General features: G+C 49.6%; 1 protein-coding gene across 2 annotated transcripts in view; it reads left to right on the top strand.

The window, feature by feature from the left end:
- Positions 1–406: 406 nt before the first annotated feature.
- The window catches only part of LOC102926766 (uncharacterized), a 49,090-nt gene continuing 25,753 nt past the window's right edge, over positions 407–23,743 (top strand). For both annotated transcript variants that reach the window (XM_076573323.1, XM_076573324.1), the window contains exons 1-5: positions 407–539; positions 8,040–11,338; positions 12,766–12,840; positions 17,719–17,875; positions 20,425–20,627. In XM_076573323.1, coding sequence (XP_076429438.1) covers positions 8,095–11,298 — 3,204 coding nt within the window. In that variant the 5' untranslated portion in view covers positions 407–539; positions 8,040–8,094 and the 3' untranslated portion in view covers positions 11,299–11,338; positions 12,766–12,840; positions 17,719–17,875; positions 20,425–20,627. The remainder of the gene's footprint in view (positions 540–8,039; positions 11,339–12,765; positions 12,841–17,718; positions 17,876–20,424; positions 20,628–23,743) is intronic.

Below are 23,743 nucleotides of genomic sequence, written 5' to 3'. Positions count from 1 at the left end.
TTGACTGTCATGTCCCTCAAGGAAGAGAGCTAAAGGCTGGAGGCAACCCAAACCCCGACCTTTAGAAAGTCAGTCCAGGTTTTTTACAAGTGAAATGGGGACTTGGGAGGAAAGAAGTTATTTCAAGAGTTCTGTGGACAGAAACCATTAGGGTGGGGGAAGCGGCATGAGCAGGCACATCCCTGGAGACAAGTCATAGCAAATACAGAAGTTACGTCCCTCACTCTGCCCTCACAGGACTTGGAGTCTAGGCTAGAGCCTCCTTACCGCAAACCAGGCCTAGGTCACGTGACTTCAACCTTACCAATCAGAAGTGCTCTCCCTGCTTGGCCATCCTGATTGGCTAGGTTCTAGGCATGTGACCAATTAGGTCATGGGTCAGGACTCACAGTTGGAAGTTCGAATTAGGCAGCTGAGACAGTTGGTGTCCATCTTGTTATATTGAAGGCAGAGCTTTCAGTAGACACCAGTGGCAGAGGCAGTGTGCGGAACCACAAATCTGGAAGAGGTGCTTCCCGTTCTCCTCATCCAACACCCGGGTACAGTCTTGCCTGTTGGCATTTGCCATTACACTGTTGGTGTGGATTCTTCATTCCGTTGGTTTGGTGGTTTGCCGAAGCCACATTGGGTTGGGTTTCACGTTACTGGCCACTGCCCCTCCTAGCTAGCTAGAAGAGAGCCTAGGGGTTGTTATGGCCAGGATTTTAAACTGTGGCAGTTTGTAGTGGCTCGGGCACCCGGCCACTGCCTTCTTCCATGTGCCTAATGCTCTCTCCCCCCATCCCCTCGGCACCCTACACTCTAGACACTACATAGAATAGAAAACAGGAGACATCTGTTTGTGACACTGGCTAGTCACACGTAAAAAGCTCATCTCCAGCTCCTGAAAAACGTCCACATTTCACTCTTTATGGTGAGCATGGGATTTTACCCTGGATTATCACGTACCAGTCTGAGTATGTGGAACCATCCCTGCCTGGATTGATGAGTGCTGGATGAACTTATTTTATCGTGACGTATTGTCTTTCTCATGTGTTGCTGAAATTGGTGTGAAATACTGAGTTTTCTCACTTAAGATTTCCACACCTATGCTCATCGAAGAAATAGGCTTATAATTTTTCTGTTTGTGGCATCTTTATTTGGTTTTGGTATCAGGGTGGTCTGGCTTTGTAGAAGCAGTTTGAAAGTGTTCTTTCCCTTTGATGGACTAGTCCAAGGATCATTTCTTCTTCAATGGTCTGATAGGATTCCTCCTCATTACTTTGTGGCACTGGACTTCTCCTCTGCTTAGGAATTTTTTCATTATCATTTCAGCTTTGTTGTTGGTCTACTAATATGTTTTACAAGTTATTACCTCAATTTTGATAGGTCATGTGCACCTAGAAATGTGCCCATTTATTCCAAATTCCCCAGTTCACTAAAGTATGTTTTCAAAAAATTTCCTAACAGTCCATGGATTTCAGTGGTACCTGACATAATATCTTCTTCTTTTTTTCTCTAATTATATCAATCTGTGTCCCCTCTTTCTTGGTTAGTTTGGGTAAAGGTTTGTCAGTTTTGCATATCTTTTCAAATAGCTTTGTTCCTATGTTCAAAATGTTTCTGGAAACATTTTGTTAATTTCAGTTTTGATCTTTTTATGCGTTGCTGCCACTGCTTAGGGACTGGTTTTCTATGACCTGAAGTGCATCATTAGGTTGTTCAGTGTAGCTCTGATTATTGTTTGATAGGTTTAGGATGAATTTTAGTCATTTGCATCCCTTTCCCCTCCCTCATTCTCATGCCTCTCCCTGTCCTGTGTGACTCCTTCTCAACAAGCCCCGCTGACTTACATGCAGTCTTTTTAGTGTGCGGCCCCCTAAAGTTCATTAGAATGTACTGCTCTAGTATGAGTGAGAGATTATTTGCTAGATCAAGGGCAAGCACATCTTTTCCCCCTGTTTATTTGTTTGTTTGCTTGTTTATTCTTCTCTCATACAATACATTCCAACCACAGCCTGCCATCCCTCCACTTCTCCCTGTCCCTCTAACTCCCCCTCCCTCCAGATCCACTCCCCCTCCAGATCCACTCCCCCTCCCTCCAGATCCACTCCCCTCCCTCCAGATCCACTCCCCTCCCTCCAGATCCACTCCTCCCTCCCTATCCACTCCCCTCCCTCCAGATCCACCCCCTCCCTCCAGATCCACCCCCTCCCTCTAGATCCACTCCCCCTCCCTCCAGATCCACTCCCCTCCCTCCAGATCCACTCCCCCTCCCTCCAGATCCTCTCCCCTCCCTCCAGATCCACCTCTCCCTCCAGATCCACTCCTCCTCCCCCCAGATCCACTCCTCCCTCCAGATCCACTCCCCTCCCTCCAGATCCACTCCTCCCTCCAGATCCACTCCCCCTCCCTCCAGATCCACTCCCCCTCCAGATCCACTCCCCCTCCCTCCAGATCCACTCCCCTCCCTCCAGATGCACTCCTCCCTCCCTATCCACTCCCCTCCCTCCAGATCCACCCCCTCCCTCCAGATCCACTCCCCCTCCCTCTAGATCCACACCCCCTCCCTCCAGATCCACTCCCCTCCCTCCAGATCCACCCCTCCCTCCAGATCCACTCCCCTCCCTCCAGATCCTCTCCCCTCCCTCCAGATCCACCCCTCCCTCCAGATCCACTCCTCCTCCCTCCAGATCCACTCCTCCCGCCAGATCCACTCCCCCTCCAGATCCACTCCCCCTCCCTCCAGATCCACTCCTCCCTCCAGATCCACTCCCCCTCCAGATCCACTCCCCCTCCCTCCAGATCCACTCCCCCTCCCTCAAGATCCACTCCCCTCCCTCTAGATCCACTCCCCCTCCCTCCAGATCCACTCCTCCCTCCAGATCCACTCCCCCTCCAGATCCACTCCCCCTCCCTCCAGATCCACTCCCCCTCCCTCAAGATCCACTCCCCTCCCTCCAGATCCACTCCCCCTCCCTCAAGATCCACTCCCCTCCCTCTAGATCCACTCCCCCTCCCTCCAGATCCACTCCCCCTCCAGATCCACTCCCCTCCCTCTAGATCCACACCCCCTCCCTCCAGATCCACTCCCCTCCCTCCAGATCCACCCCTCCCTCCAGATCCACTCCCCTCCCTCCAGATCCTCTCCCCTCCCTCCAGATCCACCCCTCCCTCCAGATCCACTCCTCCTCCCTCCAGATCCACTCCTCCCGCCAGATCCACTCCCCCTCCAGATCCACTCCCCCTCCCTCCAGATCCACTCCTCCCTCCAGATCCACTCCCCCTCCAGATCCACTCCCCCTCCCTCCAGATCCACTCCCCCTCCCTCAAGATCCACTCCCCTCCCTCTAGATCCACTCCCCCTCCCTCCAGATCCACTCCCCCTCCAGATCCACTCCCCTCCCTCCAGATCCACTCCCCTCCCTCCAGATCCACTCCCCCTCCCTCCAGATCCACTCCCCCTCCCTCCAGATCCACCCCCTCCCTCCAGATCCACCCCCTCCCTCCAGATCCACTCCTCCCTCCCTCCAGATCCACTCCCCCTCCCTCCAGATCCACTCTCCCTCCCTCCAGATCCACTCCCCCTCCCTCCAGATCCACCCCCCCTCCCTCCAGATCCACCCCTCCCTCCAGATCCACTCCCCCTCCCTCCAGATCCACTCCCCCTCCAGATCCACTCCCCTCCCTCCAGATCCACCCCCCCTCCCTCCAGATCCACCCCTCCCTCCAGATCCACTCCCCCTCCCTCCAGATCCACTCTCCCTCCCTCCAGATCCACTCCCCCTCCCTCCAGATCCACCCCCCCTCCCTCCAGATCCACCCCTCCCTCCAGATCCACTCCCCCTCCCTCCAGATCCACTCCCCCTCCAGATCCACTCCCCTCCCTCCAGATCCACTCCCCTCCCTCCAGATCCACTCCTCCCTCCAGATCCACTCTCCCCCTCCCTCCAGATCCATTCCCCCTCCCTCCAGATCCACTCTCCTCCCTCCAGATCCCCTCCCTCCCTATCCACTCCCCCTCCCTCCAGATCCACTCCCCCTCCCTCTAGATCCCCTCCCCTCCCTCCAGATCCACTCCCCCTCCAGATCCACTCCCCTCCCTCCAGATCCACTCCCCTCCCTCCAGATCCACTCCCCCTCCCTCCAGATCCACTCCCCCTCCAGATCCACTCCCCTCCCTCCAGATCCACTCCCCCTCCCTCCAGATCCACTCCCCCTCCCTCCAGATCCACTCCCCTCCCTCCAGATCTACTCCTCCTCCCTCTAGATCCCCTCCCCTCCCTCCAGATCCACTCCCCCTCCAGATCCATTCCCCCTCCCTCCAGATCCACTCCCCCTCCCTCCAGATCCACTCTCCTCCCTCCAGATCCACTCCTCCTCCCTCCAGATCCACTCCCCTCCCTCCAGATCTACTCCTCCTCCCTCTAGATCCCCTCCCCTCCCTCCAGATCCACTCCCCCTCCAGATCCATTCCCCCTCCCTCCAGATCCACTCCCCCTCCCTCCAGATCCACTCTCCTCTGTTTCCCTTCAGAAAAGAGCAGGCCTCCCAGGCATAGTAACTGACAGCATAACAAGATACAATAAGACCAGGCACAAACCATCATATCAACCAGTAGGAGGAAAGGGGTTTCAAGATCAGGGAAAAGTGTCAGAGACGCCCCCACTCCCACTGTCAGGAGTCCCATAAAAACCCCAAGCTAAACAATCACAACATATATGCAGGTTCCATGACTGCTGCTTTAGTCTCTAGGAGCCCTGTGAGCCCTGCTTACTTTGCTCTGTGGGCTGTGCTCTCCTGGTGCCCTCAGCCCCTCTAACTCCTACAATTCTTCCTCCCCCCAATAGGTTCCAGGCAGTTTCCCTGCACTAGTTTTCCACATTGCCCACCAAATGTCCCCAATTCCAATTATCTCTCAGTACTCTCTCCCTCCCTCCCTCTCTCCCTCCCCAACTTTATCCCTCCTGTTCCCATCCTCATCTGCCCCCAGTCCACCCACAAAATCTATTTCCCATTTCCAGAGAGATCCATGTGCCCCTCCTCCTCACTAGAGCCCCTCCCTTGTTACTTAGCCTATCTGGGTCTGTGGATTAAACCATGGTTGTCCTTAACAGCTAATATCCAATTATAAATGAATGCATGTCATGTTTGTCTTTCAGGGTCTGGGGTACCTCAGTTAGGATGACTTTTTTTCTTGTTCCATCCATTTGCCTGCGAACTTCATGATGCCTTTTTGTTTCTTGTTTTTGTTTGTTTGTTTGGTCTTTGAGACAGGGTTTCTCTGTGTAGTTCTGGCTGCCCTGGAACTCGCTTTGTAGATCAGGCTGGCCTCAGACTCACGGAGATTTGCCAGCCTTTGCCTCCCAAGTGCTGGGATTAAAGGCATGGATGTCACTTTTTTAAATAGATGAGTAATACTCCATTTCATAAGTGTACCACATTTTCTTTATTCATTCTTTGGCTGAGGGACATCTAGGTTGTTTCCAGTGTCTGGCTATTATGAGTAAAGCTGAGTTGAACATAGTTGAGTAAGTATCCTTGTGGTAGGGTTCTGAGGAACTGCCACATTGATTTCCATAGTGGCAGAACAAGTTTACATTCTCACCAGCAACAGAGGAGTGTTCCCCTGAGCAAGGGCATCTTGACAGTGGCTACACCACTGAAGACATGATTCCTTCCCCACCCGTGGTACCTGCCCGTAGTCCCTCAGGAGCCGTGAGGTCTCACAGACCCCTCTCCTACCAATGATGGGGAGTTGAGGAGTCCAGTCTTGTGTAGATAACCACAGCTGAAGTGAGCTCATGAGTGTGTGGCCATGCCATGTCCAGAGGCAGATTTTTGCTGCACTTCTTCCCATCCTCTGGCTCTCAGTTCTTCTCATCCCCTTTTCTGCTGCATTTCTAGAGTCCTGGAGGGGGCAATAGAACTGTCTCAGTTAGGGCTGAGCACTCCATCATCACGTATTCTTGTCACTTTGGCAAGGTTTGCACTAACCACTGCCTGCAGCAGTAAGAAGCGTCACTGATGTTGGGTGCAGCATCAATCTATGGGTATCAACGTGTGTATTTAGAAGGCCATTTGACAACACGAAATTAAAACAACAGTAGTAGCTTCGCTCAGGCCCATGACTTTCCCAACCAAGGGTCCTTGACCAGGTTTACAGAATCAGACGTGAGTTCCCTCTGATCAGAAAGTGGTTGTTTCCTCCATAACAGTTAAGCTGCAGTTTCACTACAGAGCATGTCTTGCTTGGTAAGTCATTACTGTTGCCCCTAGGATTCACAGCTGAGTCAGACTGTTGGTGACCTTTCTCCCCGAGCAGTCTTGTAGCATCTTTTGGCACTGTGAAGGCAGCATCTTCAGGCATTGTGAAGAGTAGCCCATAGGGAGAAAACTTCTGACTCATCTTCAACTTGATTTCTCTCTGTCCTGTGGCCAAATTAAGTAGTGTCTCCCGTAATAGGCTCTTATCATCAAGTTTTGGTGAGCAACCGAGAGCAGTGGCAGTGGTCTATATTGTTTTGAGAGTCTTTGGGGTTTCCTTGGATGACACTGGAATCTTTATTTAATAACCTATGCATATTAAGAGGAGTTATATTCATTCATCCAGGACACCATCATAGAAATTTCCTTTTAGATGGTAGTTTTTAATAAGCTTATATGATCATGTTTCCTTGTGTCTGTTTCATACATCCTTAGTTTTTTTTTAACCTTTTTAGAGCTTTATTGGGAGGGGGAGAGGGAGAGGGAGAGGGAGAGGGAGAGGGAGAGGGAGAGGGAGAGAGAGAGAGAGAGAGAGAGAGAGAGAGAGAGAGAGAGAGAGAGAGAGAGAGAGAGAGAGAACATCCTTAGTTTTGGCTACTGCTCCCACCCACTTTTTCCCCAGGCTCCCAGCAATCTTGATTAGATCCTTCCACCCCTAGTTTTCCCTTCTTGTCTGATATGTTCTAATTCCCTTTCCCTTAAGGCCACCTTCATACCTCCATCCGTCTAATGGTTCCTTTCTATCTTTCTGACCATCACTAGCATTCAGTGTTAAATAAATAACTTGAAAAATTTATAGCTGAAATTTGCACATAAGAGAGTTCTCATGGCATTTGTCTTTCTTGCTTAGGTTACCTCGTATGATATTTTATAGACACATTAAATTTCATAATTTCATTTCCTTGCCAATAAATAAAATTCCACTGTGTATATGAACATTTTCATTTTCATCCATCCGTTGGACACTTAGGCTTGTTCCATTTCCTCCCTGTTATAAATAGAGCAGCGGTGAATCTGGAAGTACAAGTAACTCTGTTGTAGCGCATGGAGTCTTTTGGGTATATGCCCAAAAGTGGTATACTTGAGTTATACAGCAGTTCTATATTTAGTTTTTGAGGAACCTCCAAACTGATTTCTACAGTGGCTGCACCCATTCATACTCCCACCCACAGTGAGTAAAGGTTCCTCTCCCCTGACATCCTTGCTAGCATTTGTACTGATTTGTTTTCTTGATAATATTCACTCTGATTGGAGTGAGATGAAATTTCAAAGTTGCTTTACATTTGCATTTCCATGGTGACTAAGGATGATAAGTGCTTTTAAAATATTTATTAACCACTTGTTTTGAGGACTTGCTGCTCAGTTTTATTGGCTGTTCTTAATCAGATTGTTTATGTCTCTGATTGTTTTGTGTAGGAATTTACTGATATGAACTTCCCTCTTCGACCTTGCATAGAATGAATTAAAAAATGCCCTCCATAGGTTCACATATTTTAACACTTGGTCCGCAGTTGGTGGCGCTGTTTGAGGAGGTTATTAAACCCTTAGGTTCAGCCTTGCTTGAATACATCCCTTGGGGTGGGCTTGGAGCATTTACATACTCACTCACTTTGCTCTTCTGTGTGGTTGAGATATGATCTCTTGGCTTCTTCCACCTTTTACCACACCTCACCTGCCATTAGGATGCTCCCTCTGGAAGCCAAAATACACTCTACTATCTGTTGCTTTCAGCCATGCTATTTTAACATAACAAGGAACTGTAACAGGTCTGCTTTTGATTTTTTTAAATCCAGTATCGTGGCTCGGTTGGGATAGACAATACAGAGCCGCAGACGGGAGGAGCTAGCAATGCAGCAGGATCCTCAGGCCCGCTCCCCTGAAGAGGAGGTCCTCATGAATCATTACAAGATCATCAAGACCCTCGGCACAGGCAACTTTGCTCAGGTGAAACTGGCCCTCCACCTCCACACAGAGGTACAGGTTGCTTTGAAGACCCTGGAAAAGGATAAAAAGAATGCTTCTTTGATTGCAAATGAGCTAGAGATCATGAAAATACTAGACCACCCTAATATAACTAAATTGTTCCATGTCATGGAAACCACTGAACACATCTACATGGTTCTGGAATATGCCTCCGGGGGTGATCTGGCTGGTCGTATCTTAGAAGTGGACTATATGAAGGAAGGGGAAGCCCGGTACATCTTCGCACAGATGGTATGTGCTGTTAACTACTGCCATGAGAATGGCATTGCACACAGGGACATCAAACCAGAAAACATTCTGATGGATGCACATAGAAACATCAAACTGTGTGACTTTGGCCTGGCCATCAGAGTTACCACTGAGCAGAAGTCAACAGTGTTCTGTGGCACCCTTCCATATTGTGCTCCAGAGCTTTTCAGCAGCCGAGGCTATGACCCCAGGGCACTTGATATCTGGAGCATGGGAGTGGTACTGTACATCATGGTGACAAAGCACTACCCATTCAAAGCAACAACATATGAAAAGATGAAGGAGGAAATGCAAGAGCCACATTACTACATTCCACCAAAGCTCCCAGCACACATTGCCAACCTCATCGTGCGATTGTTCACTATTGATCCTGGACAGAGGCCCAAGATACGTGACATCATGGAACATCAGTGGCTCAAGGGCAGTGAAGAGTTTTCAAAACTAACCCAGCCCCTAGAAACCCTCCCCAACAAGCCCAACCCCAATATTATGGCAGCCATGTGGGGCATGGGCTATAACCCCAAGGACATTAGAGACTCCTTACATGAAAAAAAATTTAATAGCATCATGGCAACTTACTTAATTTTAAAACATCAGTCACCAGGGGTAGACAACATTAACCATACTGTTAAGCTCATGCAGCCCAGTATTGCCATGGAACCTTCAGATTCTTCTACCTTCCATCTCTTCCTAAAGAAGACAGGGAATGAGACTGACCATTCCACCTCTACCCTGCCAGCAAAGTTTCAGTCTCATGACAACGATGACGAGCTTGTAAGGAAGGAAGACAGCAAGAATCTCAGCATGCCTGCCATTCTGTGCTGCCAGCATAAGAGCCTGCCTCACCCCACAGGCACCCAGTGTGGTCCTGTGCAGCATATTCATGAGCAGCTCCTGAGCAGCAGCCTGCAGAAGAGCAGCACAACTTCCAAGAGTGTGTCCTGTGGTCCTGTACAACATGACCACAAGAGGCTCCTGAGCAGCATCCTGCAGAAGAGAATCACAGCTTCCAAGAGTGTGTCCTGTGGTCCTGTGCAGCATGAGCAGCTCCTGAGCAGCAGCCTGCAGAAGAGAATCAGGGTTTCCAAGAGTGTGTCCTGTGGTCCTGTGCAGCATGATCATAATGAGCAGCTCCTGAGTGGCAGCCTGCAGAAGAGAAGCATGGCTTCCAAGAGTGTGTCCTGTGGTCCTGTGCAGCATGACCATGATGAGCAGCTCCTGAGTGGCAGCCTGCAGAAGAGAAGCATGGCTTCCAAGAGTGTGTCCTGTAGTCCTGTGCAGCATGACCACAAGAGGCTCCTGAGCAGCAGCCTGCAGAAGAGAATCACAGCTTCCAAGAGTGTGTCCTGTGGTCCTGTGCAGCATGATCATGATGAGCAGCTCCTGAGTGGCAGCCTGCAGAAGAGAAGCAGGTCTTCCAAGAGCATGTCCTGTAGTCCTGTGCAGCATGATCATGAGCAGCTTCTGAGCGGCAGCCTGCAGAAGAGAAGCAGGTCTTCCAAGAGCATGTCCTGTAGTCCTGTGCAGCATGATCATGAGCAGCTTCTGAGCGGCAGCCTGCAGAAGAGAAGCAGGTCTTCCAAGAGCATGTCCTGTAGTCCTGTGCAGCATGACCATGATGAGCAACTCCTGAGTGGCAGCCTGCAGAAGAGCAGCACAGCTTCCAAGAGCGTGTCCTGTAGTCCTGTGCAGCATGACCATGATGAGCAGCTCCTGAGCAGCACCCTGCAGAAGAGCAGCACAGCTTCCAAGAGTGTGTCCTGTGGTCCTGTGCAGCATGACCATGAGCAGCTCCTGAGTGGCAGCCTGCAGAAGAGAAGCATGGCTTCCAAGAGCATGTCCTGTGGTCCTGTGCAGCATGACCACAAGAGGCTCCTGAGCAGCAGCCTGCAGAAGAGAATCACAGCTTCCAAGAGTGTGTCCTGTGGTCCTGTGCAGCATGACCACAAGAGGCTCCTGAGCGGCAGCCTGCAGAAGAGAATCACAGCTTCCAAGAGTGTGTCCTGTGGTCCTGTGCAGCATGATCATAATGAGCAGCTCCTGAGTGGCAGCCTGCAGAAGAAAAGCACAGCTTCCAAGAGTGTGTCCTGTGGTCCTGTGCAGCATGATCATGAGCAGCTCCTGAGCAGCACCGTGCAGAAGAAAAGCACAGCTTCCAAGAGTGTGTCCTGTGGTCCTGTGCAGCATGATCATGAGCAGCTCCTGAGCAGCACCGTGCAGAAGAAAAGCACAGCTTCCAAGAGTGTGTCCTGTGGTCCTGTGCAGCATGACCATGAGCAGCTCATGAGCAGCACCCTGCAGAAGAGAATCAAGGTTTTCAAGAGTGTGTCCTGTGGTCCTGAGCAGCATGAGCAGCTCCTGAGCGGCAGCCTGCAGAAGAAAAACATGGCTTCCAAGGGTGTGTCCTGTGGTCCTGTGCAGCATGACCATGAACAGCTCCTGGGTTTTCTTTCTGAAAACCACATCTCCCAGGTGGAGCCCCAGAGTGAAAATACCCCTATGTGCAGCTCATCCATCCAGGATACACCATCTACAAGGAGCTCCAAAGAGGGCCCTCAGGATGTGACCACCACAGACACTCATCCCAAGGACAGGAGCTTGTCCCCCCAGGAAACATCTGAACCAAACCTCACCAGTGCCCAACCCCAGAGAATGACCACAGCCTTTCCTCACAATCTATGGGGTGGATGGAAGAGGGTGAAGAGGAGAATTGTGAAGTGTTTACGGAGATTATGCTGCTGTTTGCCAGCCCAAAGGAGAAGCTGCACTTCCCAGAGGAGAGTGGCTCCACTGGAAGGAGGGGACAGTGGAGTCACATAGAACCAGGTGGAGGGGGAAGAGTGGAGTCACACAAAACCAGGTAAGGGGGACCAAGATGCATTTTATTCAATTTATGCATTTTCTAACATCCTTTGGCAATGGACACATGATGAGTGTACCTGCTTCTGTGGTGAGGACCCATTCTCCCAACCTTACATTACTCTCCTTATGTGGAACCTGAGGAAGTTGACTAGAGGTAGACAGCAGAGGATGGGGACTAGAAGCTGAGGGAGAGGGCAACTGGGGGTGTGTGGCTAAAGGGAGCAAAGATCTAGAAGGAAGAGTCAGGTGGGGGACTCTGCACAGCAGGACTGGCACAGTCAACCACAAGACAATGCCTTTCCTGTGTCTTTCTGATTTTAAGTGATGAGCCTCCAGGGATGCTGAACCACAGGGTGGGGATCTGCCAGGGTGGACTGAGACAGTTGCAGCAGGAGGCAGGCAGGACATCTAAGTGGCAGTGTGTCCATATGTCCTGCATGGAAGGCTTTGTCCAGCATAGGAAGAGGTCAATGAACTATCACAGGCTTCTCCCCAGGAAATGGCCCAGGATAGCATTCCACAGTCTCCTGCTTGGGATGGAGCTGAAAGCTTACCTGAAGCTACCTGGGGTGAGAAACAACTGTAGCCCTCACTTGGGGTAAACATCAAAGACATATGATGGGATAAGTCCCCCTGTCCTGCTCACCTGTCTTTCTCTCATGTGTGAGAGGAGATGGCTTAGAACATTGGAGGAACAGTCTTCTCACCAGACAGACTGTTACTACCTAGTCTACCCCAACTGTCCCAAGGTGTGTTGGCCTGATTGAGTCCACACCCCAAGCAATCTTTTGGGATAAGCTTTTGACACTTATCAAGGTGTACAGCTCTACAAGGACAGTTTCAGAGACCTCCTGACACAGGTTGTGAGTTCTTTGTGCAGACTTTGGCAAGGCCCTTTTCTCTTCAGGGCCTCAGTTCCTCCTTGTCACTTGGCTTGACAACTGTTTTACTCATAGTCATGCCAAGGTAGAGTCACTTTAATGGGGTGCTGGTCTCAAACTGTCATACAGTAGAAGATGCTGCATGTGTTGGTGCTGTAGGATTTGGATTCTAGTGTGACTAGGTTGGTGGATGGCCTTGATGGAGTAAGCATAGGGAGGTAGGATAATGTGTGATTAGGAGACAGTGGGATTCCTGTGTTGGGATGCCTCTTGACATTCTTTTCAGGATGGGTGAATCCTGTGGCCCTGTGCAGAGCAAAGCCTGGGGAAACTGAGCTTGACAGTGTCCCCAAAGAGTGCTATATACCCTCGCTCCTCAATCTCCCCTGGCAGGTGTTGATTTTGCTACCTGTCCCATGGCTCTGCCTCCCTTGCAGGCTAGAGGACCCAGTCTCATGGCATTCTGGAGCAGTGAGTCAGAAGGGAGAAGGAGCCCCTTATGCATGGCCTTTAATCAGAGCCAAGCCTGTCTTTTGTCTGACAGGACAGTGCCAGCGAGCTGGAGAAGAATGCGTGTCACTTTGGCTGGACTCCTGAGATGGTGCTCCACTTTGAAGAGGTAAGTGGGCATTGCCAGGCCTGGGGCACAGCAACTCCAGATGCTATTGCTAGTAGTTGAGGAACCAATTTGAACACAGTGTTCGAATTTAGGGTCAGGCCTAGACAGAAACATTGATCATCATAGGCTGAGGCTTTTAGCCAGCAGTGTCAGCTTGCGTGTCTTGCTGTACAAGTTGTCTGCATGTTCTCCTGCATGCTCTCCCTCAGTGGTAGAGCCTGGCTCCTTGTGCTGAAGAGTGACCACACACACAGTGCTGAATTCAGGGGCCAGATGTGTGGGGCTTTCCCTGATGAAAAAGTACTGGCCTCTCTGAAAAGATAAGTTTTGGGGATCTGATCTAACCTCAGTACTGGCCTGAGTACAAAGGGAAGTGTGAGGCTGCTGAGGCCAGCCTGCCTCAACCCCAAGTGTTGCTGGGTTCTAAAGGCTCCCTCGGGGGATGGGGTGAGAAGGTGTCATGTCAACGACACAGACACCACAGACACTGAGAGTCAGGTGAAAGGCAGACATCAGGCTCCTTTATTCCGTAATAGGGGAAGTCTTATATACCCCCCTTCCAGCACCCAGGCTGTGTACCAATCTGGTGACGTGTGGTTGCCCCTCATGGACTAGGCACGATCAGGAGCTCTGTTGCTAGGCCTTCAGGCAGACTCCAGGTCGGCTCATAAGGAAGTATGTTATGTGCATGCCTTGGCAACTGGTTTGAGGCAATTTCCTTGACCCTATGGACCTGTTCTACTACACCCAAGGACAGCTGTCACCAGCCCTGCCTTACAAAGAAGCAAAAGCCAACTGAGAGAAGGCATAGATGTGACTTTGGAATGGCCTTGAAGACAGCTCACCTCTACCATGGCCTTCTGTGCTGAAGTGGTTTGAGAGAAAATGTCCCCCAAAGGGAGTGACACTATTGGGAGGTGTGGCTCTATTGGAGTGGGTGTGCCCTTGTTGGAGGAAGTGCGTCACTGTGGAGGCGGGCTTTGAGACCTCATATATGCTCAGGACATGCCCAGTGTCTCAGACCATTTCATGTTGCTTTCTGATCAAGATGTAGCTAGCACCATGTCTGCCTGGACACTGCCAGGTCCTGCCATGATGATAATGAACTGAACCTCTGAAAATGTAAGACATTCCAATTAAATGTTTGTAAGAGTTGCAGTGGTCATGGTGTCTCTTCACAGTAATAGAAACCCTAAGACATGTGTGTAGCTGGAGAATTTCTCTCCAGCTCCCACCAAGTCCCACCAGTCCTGGAGCCCACTTATAAAATAAACACACAGACGCTTATATTATTTAAACTGCTTGGCCTAATGGCTCAGGCTTCTAGATATCTAGTTCTTACATCTTAAATTAATCCATTTCCATAAATCTATACCTTGCCATGTGGCTTGTGGCTTACCGGCATCTTCACATGCTGCTTGTCATGGCAGCACCTGGCAGTGTCTCCTTCCACCTTCCTGTTCTCTCAATTCTCCTCTCTGTTAGTCCCACCTATACTTCCTGCCTGGCCACTGGCCAATCAGTGTTTTATTTATTGACCAATCAGAGCAACACATTTGACATACAGACCATCCCACAGCACATGTGCCCAGACCATCATGGAGAAAGAGCTTGTATTAAAGATGGACAGCATCTTTTCACACCTGTACAGCATGGTAGCTATTCTGTATCACTGCTGTGAGGACCAGCCTCTAGCAGCTCAGCGTTGGAGGGAGAGCGTATGGAATTGGCAGACCTTTGACTTTTCTATCTGTGGGAGTAAAACTTAACTTTCATGGGCTGGTGAGGGGGGCTAAACTTAACTTCTGGGGCTGGCAAAAAGAGGAAAACACAAACAGATACATCTCCAACATGCCAGTATCTCACCTAAGGTGCTGAAGAATGGAAAGCCTTCAGCAGGTGAGAGAAACTGAAGAGGAGATGCAGAGCAGGTGAACCACTGGACAGACAGACACATGAGGACTTTTCTGAGGACCAAAGCTTAGTTCTTCATTTTATTATTCTTTCTGTTGCTTGTTCTACTCTGTTCTTCTGATGTCTCCCTTCTGTCTGTCTTGATGTCTTCCTTCTAACTTTCCTTCTACAAATATGTTTTCCTTCCAACTAACTTTATTTTTTCCTTTTATAGCTTATTTACCCCAGCAAAATCTTTCAAGTGATATAAAAATTACAGTGTGGGTTACATTCAATTTTTCAAGTGAATGATTACAATGGATACAAGTAAAAAACAGCATGTTTTCCATATCCCTTACATGATTAAATGTCTCATGTATTACAGGTTTTTTCCTCAGCCAGTTCTTTCACTGGCAGGCTACACTTTGCAATTACAAAGAAAAGACCAATCATTTTATTATTTATCTCAAAAGGTAATCTTACAAGGAATCTTAAAAGAATCATAAATCTAAACTTTTATATCTGAAAAACAAAGTCAGCTCTGCTTTAAAGTAAGGGTGCATAGCCACTCCTTAGCAGTTTTTTTTTTTTTAAATCAGGAAGTTGAGGGCAGAAATGGGTATGAGGAATTAATTATCGCCTTTGGCCACCAACTCATCCTAGCAAGAAAGGCATGTCAGCGAATAATAATCGGATGCTTTGTTCTTGTTCCCTGACCTTAACAAGTCCCTCAGTCAACTATGTGCCTTTCTTTATAATGTTTCCTTGGTTTTTTCACCTCAAAGCTATTAACAAAAACATCTTAGTCTAACCTTAAGTCATTTTCAAAGCTTTGTTTCAGCTGTAATGCATGCTGAAACCTGTGAACACATCTCCCAACATTAAGATGGAAAGAATTTAAGCTAGCTGGGCTTTCTGGGACTCAATTGTTTTTCTTAATCATTAACCTAAGCCACAGTCCAAACAGCTCCTCAATAGAAACTCTAGCTGTGTGGCATTTCCTTGTTTCACTGTTTATCCTCTGCAGCCTCTGCTTTATCACAGGCAGGGGCAACATGTTATCCCACCTTTACCCATATTAATTTTTCCACTAAACTAACCTCTATAATAATCCCTTACTATACTTACTAAAGATCCTCAATCATCAAAATCCTATTTAACACTATTATTGTTCAGTTAAACAGTACAGCTTAGGAGGAAATCATCTTCATAAAAATCCACAGGTAAAATGCCCAGTAGACTGGGATATTTCCAAGACTGAGTTAAGAGCAGTGGGGATCTTCCCAGGCCCTTTCACACCATGCCAGACACCAGAGAAAAATGGCAGTGGCAAACCTGTTAAGGCACAGCAGTAGCAAGAGACGTTCTGGGGCAGAAGCTCTCTAGGCCTTGCCTATCAGAGATTCACCCATCATTGCTTCCTGGTGAGTCAATTCCTTGAAGGTAATTGCTACCTGCTGCTCCTTTGACATGGCCATCGGTAATTCTGTCATTGGCCAGCTACATCATCTGTATTGGGTCAGGACCATGCATATGAGGTGAGCCTCACATAGCCTGGCATGTGAAACAGGCTCAGAGATACTGAGCAGCTTGCTTATGGGGCCAGAGTGGGTCCAGGTCATCAGATGACTACTAAGCTAGGCCCTTGGAGCAGCTGCATTCCAGTGAAGTCAGGTCCTGGGTAAGGGGAGAGGTGGCAGCTATGTCCCTGTTAGGGAACACTAGACAGATGCTCCAGAGAACCAAGAGCTTGATCACTAACTAGGTGGTGAAAGAGGCTTTGTCTAGAGACCATGGAAGTAGCTGGGTAACTCTTCGAGGGTATGATCATGTTCTTGCTGCTCAGGAAACAATGTTGCTGTCTTTGGTCTTCAACATGAGAGAAGATAGTCAGGTGATAAGCAGGTCCATAAACACAGCACCCCACTCAGTGCCTGCCTGCACATTACCCATGCTGCTGGAGGGTGTGTGTGCAGTTACCAGCAGCTACTGTGTCCCAGGATCTTTACATACACCATCCCCAAGTAGCCTGCTGATGTCCACCTCACAGGGGAGGAAGCTGAGTCTCAGACATGTGCAGTAGCTTGCTCTTTGGGACACAGGGTGTCTGGTAGGGATAAAAGAACTCTTTTTGTTCTGAGCCAGGCCTTTTGGTCCCAGCAATAATGTCTGGTGTGGCAACATCAAGGTCCCTTGGAGTTTCAGAAGTACATGGCTTTGCTTTCACAGCTAATTAGCTCAGCAGCTGTGCTGGGTGTGTCCTGGAACCTTTTTGACCATGTGTTTACCCTAACTCAGGTGGAGAAGTGTAAGGTAGAATCCAGGAAGAGAGTGCCCAGGTGCAGGCATGTTGATGGGGAGCTGTTTCTGGCCAGCAGCAGGTCCAGCCAGGCCAAGCTCATTCCTGCAGACACAAGTCCTTGAGCTTTCCCTGCTGGTTTCCATGGACAGAGGTCCCACAGGAAGAAGACAGGCACAGTATTTCCCCCTTTAACCCCTGGATCCCACACAACACAAACCGCGTTCTCTGCCATGTACACAGCCCTTGCTATGGGGGAATTTCTGACAATAGATGCAGTTATAACATGTAGTCTGTGGCTCCTTGACCTGATGATGTCACTGCTCAGTTGTGGTGTCAGTGATGTGGAGAGGGCCTTTGAAGCCTCCTAGGGAGAGGAGCACATGATTTTCTGAGGCTCTGGAAGCCAGTTCATTTTTGCTACACAGTCTCAGAACATGACCCCCAGTGGAGAGTGACAAAATGATTTACCTTTCTGGGGCCCACCTAAAGACTGGGGCATCCTTCTGCCTTCTTCCACCAGTTCTGAGGTTCGGCAGGAGGGTCTCACTGGGAAGAGGTTCCCAAGGGGGAAGTCTCCTTGGAAGAAGGTGACAGTGGGAAACTTACTGTGAGAAACAATCCCCTTGAGCCCTGTTTGCATTGTCCCAGTGCAGGAGGTCACCCATGCCTCTCTGTCCTCACAGATGCTCCAGAAAGCCTGCCTGAGCAGATTGCAAAAGTGTCTCAGCGGAGCCTTGAGAAATGAATGCTCATCTGTGCCAGGCAGCTGGGCTGAATCTCTTGAGAAGGGCAATGACCATGGACCCCCACCCCCTGTGCCAGGTCACTGCTAATGTGAAGGTAGGAACTTGGGGTCATCCAGGTGCACCATCTCTCATTGGTATCACATAGATACAGTTTACAGCAGATTCAAATACTGTAGTACTGAAGTAGAAATCCAACATAGTTTTCATAAATTGGCATTCAGAACACTGAGGCATGACTGAGAGAAATCTAAAGGGATAGGCTCTCAGACCCCTGTTCTTCAGCAGCACAGTTGTTAAGGTGACATATCTTTTGAACTTCATCTGAAGACTCAGCAGAATGACAAACCGATGCCCAACACATCAAATGGAGCAAGTAACTGGGCTTAACCCTGAAGATACGGCAGAGGCCAGAAGTGACCCCTCCAGACCCCACGCTTCTGGTTCCAGCACTTACCAAAAGCCTCAGTGATACAGAAAGTACTCAGGGGAAGGAATGGAGACTAGACACATGGAGCCGGCCAGAGTCCAGTAACAGACCCACCTAAATCAAGCCAACTGATTTTGTCAGAGGTACCAGGGAAACCAAGGCAGAGAAAATGATCCATACACAAAAGACTGCAGAACAAGAATTGGAAAAACAAACAATACAATATCCATGTGGAAAATTCACTGTCACAAAGGTTATGGCTGACTGTAAATATAAAATTAAAACATGATGTGGAAGCTGTAAAAGTCATAGGAGAAACCCATACAGCCTCATGCCTTATGACAAGGTGCTGTGGATGATTGATTGATTGATAAATAAAACTCTGATTGGCCAGTAGCCAGGCAGGAAGGATAGGGTAGGCGGGACAAGGGGGAAAAGAATTCTGGGAGGTGGAAGGCTGAGGCAGAGAGACGCTGCCAGCTGCAGCCATGACAAGCAAGATGTAAGGTACTGGTAAGCCACGAGCCACGTGGCAACTTATAGACTAATAATAGAAATGGGTTAATTTAAGATATAAGAACAGCTAGCAAGAAGCCTGAGCCATTAGGCCAAACAGTTTAAATAATATAAGCGTCTGTGTGCTTATTTTATAAGTGGGCTGCGGGACTGCCGGGACTTGGCAGGACCTAGAGACAAAACAACAAGGAAGCCTGAGACACAGAGTCACCCAGGGAAGATGACCTGTGGACACTGGAGCTCTGCTGGAAAACAGAACTGGAGGTTGGCTGGAGCAGATCCCCACTAGGCCACTAGAGGGAGCCTGGCCCTGCCACACCCCAGGACCTCAGAGCTTGGAGACAACAAATGCCTCTTCTAAGCCATCTGGATTTTTTGTTATTATTACAGCACAGGAATTGGTTCAGGCAAATGTGCTCTGCCCTTCTCCCTTCCTTGTCCATGGATGCCTCTCCATCCTCCATCCTGCTGCGTGAGGGGTTCGGCTAGGAGCGTAGTCCTTCCAAAGTCCACACTGGGTGGTCATTTCCAGCTCTGACTGTCTGCAGCCCTGCCCTGGGCTGCCAAACCCCTAGGGCTAATGGAGAAGAGGTGGAACTTAGAGCTGATGAGTCTCTACCTTGCTATCTTTAAGACCGGAAAGGCGAGAGCAGCACACACCTTCATCACTGCTCCGCATACTAAGTATTAACTTCTACTGAACAAACCATCCTGCAGCTGCTCATAAATACTGCTAGGCACCAGGCCTTGCTGGCCATGCCCATGCCCCACAGGAACCTGCCTGCTGCCCCATGTACACTGCTAAGAATCAGTGCCTGCTGTCGCCCCCAGCTACCCACCATACTGCTCCTAGGTATACACTCTGCTGCTGGCATGCATGCATTGTGAGGTGTCGGGTTCTGTTTGATACTGCTACCCTACATACCACATAGAGTCAGGTATCACTGTGGGTCCCCTGAGCCCGATCGGCGGTCCCAGGATTTGGAGGAGGCATCTCAGGCAGCAGTGAGTATAGGGGATATGAGTGACCCAGGAGACTGTTTTGACTATTTTGAAATAGCGAGGTTAGCTTATATAGCTTGAGTCAGGGGGGAAGGGAGGAAAGAGGGTGAGGGAGGAAGTGCTGCAGTCCGGGGTAGGGGCTCTCCACGTGTACCAGTCAGATTAGCAGACTGCTGGTCACATGGTTTGTGAGAAGCCAGTTCCCTTGGGTGGAACAGAAGCTTGACTAATTGTCATGATGCGGCCTTTGTCTCTATGGAATTGAGTAGGCCCAAGCCTGTTGGGGAAGGAGCAGGCCCACCCCTGCTGTGCTCTCAGAGAGATGTCCAGGATCTGGGCAATGCTCTACTGCCCCTCAGCTGGCTTGGGAACCCACATATCATGCCTTTCTTATACCCCACCCCAAGAGCTAAAACCCACCACACCGCTGGGTTTCAGGTGCTGCTGCCCCATGTCTTGACCCCACCCCACACACAGTATTTGGATTCGGGACCTGTTGTCTATGTCCTCCCCAACCAAATAGCATTGGTAGTTAGTTAACTGCCTCTTCTTGATACCCCCACCTGTCCCAAATTCCCAAATGCACTGCTAGGTGGTAAAGCTACGCTTGACAACCACGCCCAAGCCTCTGATGCTCTCCTGTGTCATGTTCTGTGGGATACCAATCATGAAGTCCTGTATACGTTCTTGTGTTTCAGGTACTATTGGACCATCTCTCCCTGCCCACATTAAAAAAAAAAAAAAGGCCCTGCTGGACACAGACCAACCTCATGGTCACAGAAAATACGCTATTACTTTCAAGCCAGGCTGGACAACTCCCTGCTTCTGCCTAGCAGTATAGGTCAAGAGGAAGCAGGGTTGGATCTCAGAACGGGCCTAACACCTAACAACAGCTTAGGAGGTAGAGCTGGGGTCAGAGATGTCTCGTTGGGACTGGTACCCAGCATTATAAGCATGGGAGGGGTGTCCATAAGGGTTTCATCTACATGTTTACCTGTGCTTGTTCCAGGGTAAGTCCAACAGGGCCTGATAAGTTGAAGAATGGGCTGAGTGGCGGCATGGGTGGGGGTGGGTGTCATTATATGGATGGAGGTTGGAGTGATACACAGCACTGTATAGACTTTGGCAGTAGAGGAGGCTGTGTCCACACGTCCAGCAGGGGCTGACACCTTGCACTTTGTGTGTGGCAGGGTAGGGAAGGACTGGATGCTGAGTAATGTTAGAGCAGGTGGTTTCCAGCTGTGTCTGACCCCAGAAGTAGATTTCAGGTGCTGGTTGGGGAGTAGCAGAGGGGTGTCCAGCAGGGCATAGTACCTGAAAGTTTAGACTGGGGAGTGGCAGGGTGTGTTCAAAAAACCACGATGTATTTTGGGTAGAAACAAAGTGGTTTGGGATACATCCAATAGAGCCGGATACCTTGCTACCTTGCACAATACGTGTGTGTGTGTGTGTGTGTGTGTGTGTGTGTGTGTGTGTGTGTGTGTGTGTGTGTTTGTGTGTGTGTGTTTGTGTGTGTATATGTGTGTGTGTTTGTTTGTGTGTGTGTGTGTGTGTGTGTGTAGCATAACTTGTCCGGTAGGACTGTATATGTAGCAGTATATGGAAGGCTACAGGGGTGTATCTGGTAGGTCTAGATGGTACCTATGAATATATGAGGGGTAGAAATGGCTTGGGAAGAGGTATGAAGCATGGCCTGATACCTGGCAATTAGTGTAGATGTCTATGCTGCAGGGACTGATACTTTCTAGTGAACTCAAGGCAGAAGTGGTGTGGGAAAGGGCTATATAGCATGGCCTGATGCCTTTCAATGTGTATGTGAGAGGTGTACTCCATGGCCTGCACTTTCCAATATATGTGGGGTATTAGGAAGTTGTCCAGCTGCCTCCAAAAAACAATAGTATAGGTTGTGTGGCTATGAGGGGTGTGGGTGTATAACGTTGCCTGGTACCTAGAAAATTATTTGGGACACAGAGGTGGGACCAGCTTTATCTGATGCATGCACTCTGTATTGGCAGGTGGAGTGGGACTAGGTGTCCACAAAAAACCCACATTTTTGCTAGTTTTCAGACCATGAGGGACACCTGCTGGTGCTCCTTAAAGACTTGTAGGTATCAGGCCTTCCTGGATACCACCTCCCAGGCCACTGCACCTTGTCACTGGGTATCAGGCCCAACTGGGCAACCCTCCACCTTTGTTGCCAACTGACATACACTGCTAGTTGTCCTGACCTTTGGGACATGCCACTCTATGTCTGTGACCCACATACACCGCTAGTTCAGCTGATGGACGCCCTCTGACCACCAGTGTACGTCAGTAAGTATCATGCATAACTGAACACAGCCCTCTGCCCACCTCACTAACAGTGCTGCTGGCTGGCTGACTGCCGATCACCCACCCACTTCCTCAAATACGTTCCTGGGTATTCGACCCTGCGTAGTTTCAGATACATAGCAGTGTATCCAGGGTGGTGTGGAGTGTCCAGCAGGGCCCCATACTCAGTAGTACATATGGGACGTTGGTGGCTGGGACGGCGGGTGTTCCTCAGTGCTTGATACCTAGCCCATGGGGGTGGGGTAGGGGGGAGAAGTCCAGCAATGCCTGATAGCTAGTAGTGGGTGTGAGTCAGAGGCAGGGAGGGATAGCATCCCTGACCCCTTATATTGTATTCGGAGTGGAGAAAGGATGAGTGTCTGGCATGGTCTCTTTCTATGTAGAGTAGACGAGGCAGCCACGGGGTTGTCCAGCCTCGTACCTAACGATATATATGGGGCAGTGGTGGGGTTGTCAAGTTGTCTAGTAATGTCTGATACCTCACTGTGTATGGGATGGTAGCCTGAGGAGTGTCTAGCAAGACCTAATGCCTACAGATTTGGATGGGGAGCTGCAGGGAGAGTCCATCATAGCCTAAAAATAATAGTGTATTTTGAGTGACAGTGGGATATGGGATCTGTTCAACAGGCCCTGATGCCTTGTACCATATGTGGAGTGTATTAGAGAGTTCAGTAGGACCTGATACATAGCAGTGTATAGAGGACTGTAAGGGGTGTCACGCGAGACCTAAAATCAAGCAGTGTATTTGGGGCTGTGCGGCAGAGAACCGAGTCTCCAGAGGACTTGATACCTGGCGTGCACTGGCAGGTTCAGCAGTGAGTGGTGAATTTCTGTCAAGCCTGATACCTAGTGAAGTGCGATACGGAGCCACAGGACATGATACTAAGAAGTTCATAGGTGGAGGGGACAGGACTGTTTGGTAGAGCTTGGCAAATACCATTGTATGCTGGACCATCTGGGCTGGTTGTTTAGCATGTCCCGACACCCAGGTCCTTTATGAAGGGGAAGGGCTGTTTTCCAGCTTAACCTGATCCCAGTCGAGTGGGTGGTGTCTAGCAGGGCCTGACATGTAACAGTGTATACATGGTGGGTCTGGGGGCTGTGCCCGGCAGAAATGATACCTATGAAGACAAGGAGTGGGGAGGTAGCAGGGCCTAATGTCTAGCAGTGTAAATGAGGTAATGACAGTAGGGTGTCCACCAGAGCGTCTTCCTAGTAGTATGGGGAGGTTGGGATGGGGAGCATGCCTCAGGATCCCCACTGGTCCTGTATTTATGGCACAGATGCCCTCCTTTTAGGGCATCTGGTATCAGGCCCTCCTGGACACTCCTTGCCACATCACTCTATACATACTGCAGTGAGGGAGGCACTCGTGGACACCTTGCCCCCAGGCACCAACAGCTGTCACTGCTAGACATCAGGCACCACCCCTCTCCCCAGCATCCAGTTCAAGGTATCCGTTGGTTATTAGGCACACCATACCACCTTACATACACTCCTAGCAATCAGATACCCACCTGTCCCCACACATACACTGCTAGGTGCATGCACTGCTGTACACTACCCCCACCCCACCTCACATAGAGTGCTTAGCATCAGGCCCTGCTGCCACTCCCAACCCCATGCATATACTTCCAGAGAGGAGGCCTTGTTAGACACCCCACTGATGCCCCACATACACTGTTA

Source organism: Peromyscus maniculatus, chromosome 5, assembly GCF_049852395.1.
Source record: "Peromyscus maniculatus bairdii isolate BWxNUB_F1_BW_parent chromosome 5, HU_Pman_BW_mat_3.1, whole genome shotgun sequence".
Lineage (NCBI taxonomy): Eukaryota > Metazoa > Chordata > Mammalia > Rodentia > Cricetidae > Peromyscus > Peromyscus maniculatus.
Note: the sequence above shows the minus strand (reverse complement) of the source record. Positions and strands in the feature narration are given on the sequence as shown.